The sequence below is a fragment of the Elephantulus edwardii genome, unplaced genomic scaffold (genome assembly GCF_000299155.1).
Source record: "Elephantulus edwardii isolate Elephantulus edwardi_28Jun2011 unplaced genomic scaffold, EleEdw1.0 scaffold00068, whole genome shotgun sequence".
Lineage (NCBI taxonomy): Eukaryota > Metazoa > Chordata > Mammalia > Macroscelidea > Macroscelididae > Elephantulus > Elephantulus edwardii.
The window spans coordinates 10,047,411-10,054,438 of NW_006399818.1; the positions used below are offsets into that span (position 1 = coordinate 10,047,411).

At 41.0% G+C, this 7,028-nt stretch overlaps 1 protein-coding gene across 4 annotated transcripts in view; it reads left to right on the forward strand.

Moving 5' to 3' along the window:
• ANO4 (anoctamin 4) overlaps positions 1–7,028 on the forward strand; it is a 678,878-nt gene that overhangs the window by 586,082 nt on the left and 85,768 nt on the right. For all 4 annotated transcript variants that reach the window (XM_006888526.1, XM_006888523.1, XM_006888525.1 and 1 more), the window contains 2 exons: positions 626–708; positions 5,982–6,122. In XM_006888526.1, the coding sequence (XP_006888588.1) occupies positions 626–708; positions 5,982–6,122 (224 nt within the window). The remainder of the gene's footprint in view (positions 1–625; positions 709–5,981; positions 6,123–7,028) is intronic.

A 7,028-nucleotide genomic window follows, 5' to 3' on the forward strand; every position in this document is an offset into this window, starting at 1 on the left:
GCAATATTTATCGGTCAAAGGTGATGCATCCTGTAGAAATAAACATAGGTGTGCATATATCTGCTTGGGTGGCAGTTATGGTTTCTTTAAAGTATATTCCCAGTAGTGGCATTGCTGGGTCAAATGGTATTTCTATTTGCAACTTTTTGAGAAAGCACCGTACAGCCTTCCATAGTGGTTGCACCATTTTACACTCCCACAAACAGTGAATAAGAGTTCCAGTTTCTACACAACCCCACCACAATTTGTTGTTTGCTGTTCTGTTAAATTTTGCTGTTCTTACTGGGGTGAGAGGATACCTCATAGTTGTTTTGATTTGCATCTCTCTTAGAGCTAGGGATTTTGAACATTTCTTCATGTATTTGTCTGCCATCTGAATGTCTTCTTTGGTGAAGTGTCTGTTCATATACTGTGCCCATTTTTCAATTGGGTTGTTTATCTTGTTGTGGTTCATTGTGCTTGCCAAATCCTCAAAATGAACCTTGTCAGGTGAAGTTTCACTACCTAGAAACCGTAGTGTTAGAGGATGCCCACAGAAGCACCTGCCGTTTTCCACAATGACACAGCTAACAGTGTTGCTTCCCTTTTGTTTGAAATGTCTTTGTCTCTTCTGTTTTTGTTCCAGCCACAGTTTTCCTGGAGTTTTGGAAAAGACGGAGAGCAGTAATTGCTTACGACTGGGACTTGATAGACTGGGAAGAAGAGGAGGTTTGTATCATTTACCTAGAAATTTTTCTTTTAAATGAATCACCGAGAAGTTCATGGTCCTCTTGAGTCATCGTCGTTTGCTCTTTGGTACAAGTCAGGTTTACTCATCAAATGTTTTTAACCCCTATCTTTGAAGGAAATTTCAGGCAATTAAAAATAAATGGCAGAATTGTTTTTAAAGGCCAACTGACAACTCCTTGGAATAAAATCTCATGTCTGAGTAAAGTGAATTTCACTTGTGGGCAGAGGCATCAGAAGAATTGGGAGTACAATTTGTTTCATTTTCTTTACTATGTTTTAATTTAAGCAGAGAGTATTCATTTGTTCTTTATTTATTCAGAGAGAGACTTGGAACGTGGAAGCAAGCTTCCTAACAGGTCTGATACTCCAACAAAACAATTCTGTGCATATCTCGTACCTAGAGTGTAAGGGAGCTCAGAGATGTTGCATTAAGGGGTAAATGGTGAGGGGGAAATGCTTCTCAGATGATCTCCATAATAGCTGTGCCTAAACAGAGGGTCAGCTTCAGGCAGAACTGACTGAAAGGGGTAAACTCATTCCCCACACATTACCCTGCCTTTAAAGCAAGTACCTTGTACTGTCTCATAATTTTGTGTCTTCTTTTGATACTCTCTTCTTTTCCCATTCTAGTCAGAAGTTTCAAGTATTCATGCAGCCACTGTCTTAAGTTCTCTGGAAAAACAGAATCAGTGGGAGGGAGGGAAGGAGGGATGGATGATAGATAGATAGATAGATAGATAGATAGATAGATAGATAGATAGATAGATTTCTTTTTTTCCCATTCTTTTCCATGTTAGCTGTAATTTATTTTGGTTCACATGGTCACATTCAGTTGTATAATCCACAAAGCACAAGCATACTTCCTTCTGGTATTCTCTCCTTACAGCCAAGATCCATTTAACATCAGCAATGATATCCCTTGTGCCACGGCTTCTTCCGAATCTTGCCTCCATTTCTGGAAGTTTCCTATCAATAAGATGAGTTTATTTCAAGGAATTGTTGCTGTTTGGTAAACTCTGACTCATATCTCAACAACCTCCTGTATAGCAGAATAGAACACTCCCTGGTCCTGAGTCATGCTCACAGATAGAGCTGTTTGAGTCACTGTGTCTTTCCACCTCATTAAAGGTCTTCCCCTTTTTTCCTCTTCTGGCCCTATTCCAAGAATGATTTTTGAGTTTTTGTTTGTGGTGTATCATCGAGTCTGAAGTGTCATAAGTTATAGCTTACCCTCCAGAAGGTTTTCAGAGGTAGTTTAATTGTACAGGAGGAGATTACCCATCTTTCTCCTGTGGAGTAGCTGGTGGATTTGAACCACCTGCCTTTGGGATTGCAGTGCAGCTTCTTGCCACTAGGCCACTAGTTCTGTCCAAAGTAAGTGAGACAGACATCCTCCTTTCTAAAGAGTATTCTGGCAACTCTTTCCAAGACAGATTCACTTTAGTCTTCCTTGGGAACTGGTGGCTTAGTGGGAAGGAGTTGTGCTGCCTAGAGTATGCACTGTTTGAATCCACAAGTCAGTGGGAAAAAGATGGCCCTCAACTTCCATGCACTTTACTGCCTATGAAAACCCAATGTAGGGTCAGCTGGGAGTCAGTTCTGACTCAATGACACCTTACAACAACAACATTCATTATCCAGTTTTTACAAGCATAGGAAGGCACCCCTTGACCTGTTGTGGGGTACAGGCACCGGGGCGGTCTAGCACAGCCTTCTGGAACTGCCGTTGTGCTGTCTCTTATTCCCTATGTTGTTCATGGGAAAGGCCTCTGGGTGAGATGAAAAATGTTTTTATCCTGAAACAGAGTCACACTCAGCAACAGTGTAATCCTGGACAAATTACTTCCCCTTTGGGCTATTTTCATCTGTAAAGAAAGAAGTATTACATTTCCCCTTTACAGCTACAAAGAATAACCCTGCTTAAGTAATTTTGACATTTATGATGGGCCCAAAGTGTATGTGCCTTAAGGTTAAACAAATCCCTTATACCTCTATACCCATACATCTACCTAGACCCTGTTTAAATAGAAGCTTGGAGTGCTGATTCATTCTCTCTCATAGCATAGCTCAGTAGAGGAGCCTACATCAGTACCTCTGTGAGGTTCTACTTTTCAGTTTGAAATTCACTGTGGGAATGCCCTTAACTCTCAGCTTGCTGTATGGAAAACCCTACCCTCAATGCATGGCTTCTCTGAGGGAATGCAGGATGGATGCAGTTTCCACATGGAGCTCAGAACTAAACCCATCACCCTCAAACTGATTCAGACTCACAGCAGCCCTACAAGGCACAGTAGAACTGTCCCATTGGGTTTCCAAAGCTTTTTGTGGGGGCGGACGACCACGTCTTTTTCCCACAGAGTGGCTGGTGGGTTCAAACTGCTGAACTTCTGTTTAGAAACCATATGTTTAACCACTGTATCACCAGCGCTCCTTTACAATGGCACTTTTAGTCTGATAATTTCTGTTCTCCCGAAACAGAAGATCCTAAGTCAGCTCTGTCCTGTCCTGTGATAGCAGTGGAACTGCCTGAAAAGAAGTGGAAGGCAGAGCCTGCACCCTGCCGCCCCTTCTAGGACCCGTGGCCGAGTGAAGCCCAGCACCCTCCGGCACGAGCTGGGCCCAGCTGACTGGAGCCTGCCCTGCCGTCTGAACCAGATGCTGCTCCCAACTGTGTCCCACTTTTCATTTCTACCTGGATTAACTCCATTCTCCCAGAGTTTCTGCTCATTTTCTTTCCTCTTCCAACACACTCAAATAGAACATGTACTTAATTAACCAGGGCCATTCAGCATACCATCTTGCTGATTGCCTTCTCCTAATCCTTTAATTGCTTTTCAGTCAGAAGCTGTGCACATAGGGATAAGGCTCAGTGGAATAAAATCTCAGCTTGATTTTGAATTGGAGGAACCTTGATTTTTTTTACCTTGATTTGAAAGACTTCTAGCTTGTTTTCAGAGTCAATGAAGAATCCATTGAAATTATATTGGCTAAGTTGACCTATTCCCATCGGTGCTTACCTTAAAAATCAATTCAGCATGTCTTTAGATGCCTCAGTCTAAAAGAGAGAGCTCTAGTGGCTTCATGGTAAGGAGGTGGGCTGCAACCCAAAGGTACACAGTTCAAACCCACCAGCAGGTCAACAGGAGAAAGATGAGCAGTCCTTTCCCATGCAGTTACCTACCTCTGAAAACCCACTGAAGGCTCAGCTATGGCTCAGCTCTGACTCGACAGCACACAGCAAGTATGATATAGAGAGAGCTCTGGACTATAGAGTCCACAGTGAGTTGCACAGCTAACTTAAAGACCACACATCTCTGGTGGTTCAAATCTATCAGAGGCTACTCTGGGAAGATGTGCACATTCCCCTGCCCCCATTGCTGTTTACAGCTTTGAAAACTTGGTGGTGGTCTGTGATGCCTCAGAACCAGTTTGACAGCACTGAGTTCGAGTTGCATCATGCCAATTCATAGCATCCCTACCTGTTGCAGTGTGGAAGTGCTACGCACAGTAGGATTTTTAAGGCTGTAGCCTTTGGGAAGAACATTGCCAGGCCTTTCTTCCAAGGCACTTCTTAATGTGTTTCAATCATCAGCTTCTCAGTTAGCTGCTAAGTTCTCATCCATTTGTGCCATGCAGGGATTCCTGAGTTCCTTATTGGTCAATATTTCCAATTTCTTTCTTTAAACATTGTTTAATAAGGTAACAGAAAAGCTTGTTAATCTAAACTACATTAGCTTTAGGCTTGAGTGTGTCAGAGATAGTGAGAATGGCACAAAATAGGACAGGGTTCAGTTGTTTATAGGGTCACTATGAGTCCTACTCTTCTGAATGACACCTACCAACAATTTCTTTCTCATTTTCATTTATAGACATTCATTTCTTTTCTAGCTTTCATTCTTTGGGTGTCTCTCAAGTGAGAGGGTTCCAAACATTTAAACTTTGGTCTCCAAACTCACCTCATAGGTGAACTTGTGTGATAGCTGTTTTATGATAGAAAAATAGATCTTTTTCCTTTTTTTAGTTTGACATTTTATTAGTAAGTCTGTAGCATATCCACACCTAGTATCCTAAATCACTGTGAAGAATAGCAAAGGCAGGTTGGGGGGTTGAGGAAGGACCCAGACTATATGGAAAAAAGCAAGAACATAAAACATGACAGCAAAAAAACCAGAAAAGGATAGGAAAGTAAGGTGAACAGAAATGAAGAATACAGAGGAAGCAAGGAAAGTGCTGTTACATTATGGGGATTGGAATTGGTGTCACAGACCAAATGTGATGAATTGTTGAATTGATGACCAATTTGCACTGTAAACTTCTATACAAATCACAATAAAAATTTCACAAAAATTATGATGACAAGGCCATCTACAATATGGGTAACAGTGGATATAAATGTGTTCTGAAAGGCTTTTAATTTTATTCAGTATGAATTCTATATTAGAACTAGCAATGTAAGACTTTATTATATTTAATATAATAAAGATTAGAGTATAATTTTCTTTAAGCCAAAGACCTTATCAATCTTGAAGGCCAAGAACAAGTTCTCAGCTATGTAATTCCTAAGTTACAGCTGTGCATTTGAATAGGTATTTGTAAAGAATAATTCACTGGTTTTGCAAAATTCTGTTATGTGATCTCTGTCACTTCTGTTAGCATGCTGTTGTTGTGTGCCGTCAAGTCACCTCTTAGCGACTCTGTGTACAACAGCTCTGAAGCATGGCTTGTCCTGATCCAGTCTCACTGACTTCAACACATCTACTCCCATTGTCCTAGAAATTATATCAATCCATCTCATCTGGGTCTTCCTCTCCTGTGTTGTCCCTCCACCTTTCTGAGCATGATGTCCTTCTGTAAGGATCTGTCCCTCCTGGCCACATGCCTAATGTATGTGAGACAGAGCTTGAAAATCCTAGCTCCCAAGGAGAAACTTGATTTCACCCTCTCCTAGACAAAACTATTTGTTTTCTTGATGGTCCATGTTATATTCAAGACTCTTCTCCAGCACCACAGCTCAAAGACGTCAATTCTTCTCCTGTCATCCTTAGTCATTATCCAACTCTCTGATGCATAACAAATAATTGTAAAGACCATGGCCTGGACCAGACAGGCACACCTTAGACTCTAGACTGACATCATTGCTTCTCAGTACTCTGTAAAGGTCCGTGGCATAGCCATAATTTATTATTGTTTGAGCTTTTTTTCCTTATTATGTGAGCACCTACTCAATATACAAAAATGTGTCTGTCCTCTAGGAAGAAATACGGCCCCAGTTTGAAGCCAAGTATTCCAAGAAAGAGCGGATGAACCCTATTTCAGGGAAGCCAGAACCTTATCAAGCATTTGCAGATAAATGCAGCAGACTCATCGTTTCTGCGTCTGGAATATTTTTTATGGTTTGAAACTCTTTGCTTTTTAACATATATACAATATATATTTGTGCTATAATGTACCAGTTTGAATTATATAATAGTCACAGTACTATTAGACAGCAAAGTCCTGGCAAACTTCTTTGTATATGATGTTATTTAAACCTCATAGCTAATCCACACTGGGTCTGAAGGTGACATTGGCATGACATGTGACAGCTGGAGCAGCTGAAGCTTCAGAAAGTGAAAGGCTTTGCCTCAGGGTCACCCAGAAAGTGGCCAAAGTGACACATGAACTTACACCAACTAGTAATTCCATTTTATTTCCACCTGGTCCCTGTACCATGTTGAAAAGAACTGAAAATGTGGCAGGACCTAAACTGTTTTTCAGACTTTTTTGAAATATACTAATGTTCATGAAGCAAGAAGTAAATTTCCCATCGGGACCACTGCATATGCTGTGCAAATTTATATGTAAAACTGAATAACTGAAGCGAGGCTTACTTCCCCCCCCAACTTACAGTTGTGATGTTTATTAGAGAAATAGTTCGAGTAATGAGTAAGGCAAAGACTATCACACCATGCAAGTGTAGGTTTAGTCCAGCAGTCCCAAGTCAAATTAACAAGGCACAATTCCTTAATTAGTAAAAATCCAGCAATACTTACTTTTGCTCTATGCAGTGTATTCTGATATTTTCTGTTCTCTTGTTTGAAGAAAATAAAATAGAAAAGCCTTAGTGCTGTCAAGATGATGCCTACACATTCCTGCTCACAGCAATTGGATTCCTGAGGCTGTGAACCTTTCTGAGAGAAGATAGTGCATAGTTCTCCCATGGAGGGGCTGGTGGATCCGAACTGCTGACCGCAGGGTTAGCAGCCTGCACAATGCCACCAGAGCTCTTTTTTCATTTTTATTAGTTTATTTTTATATTA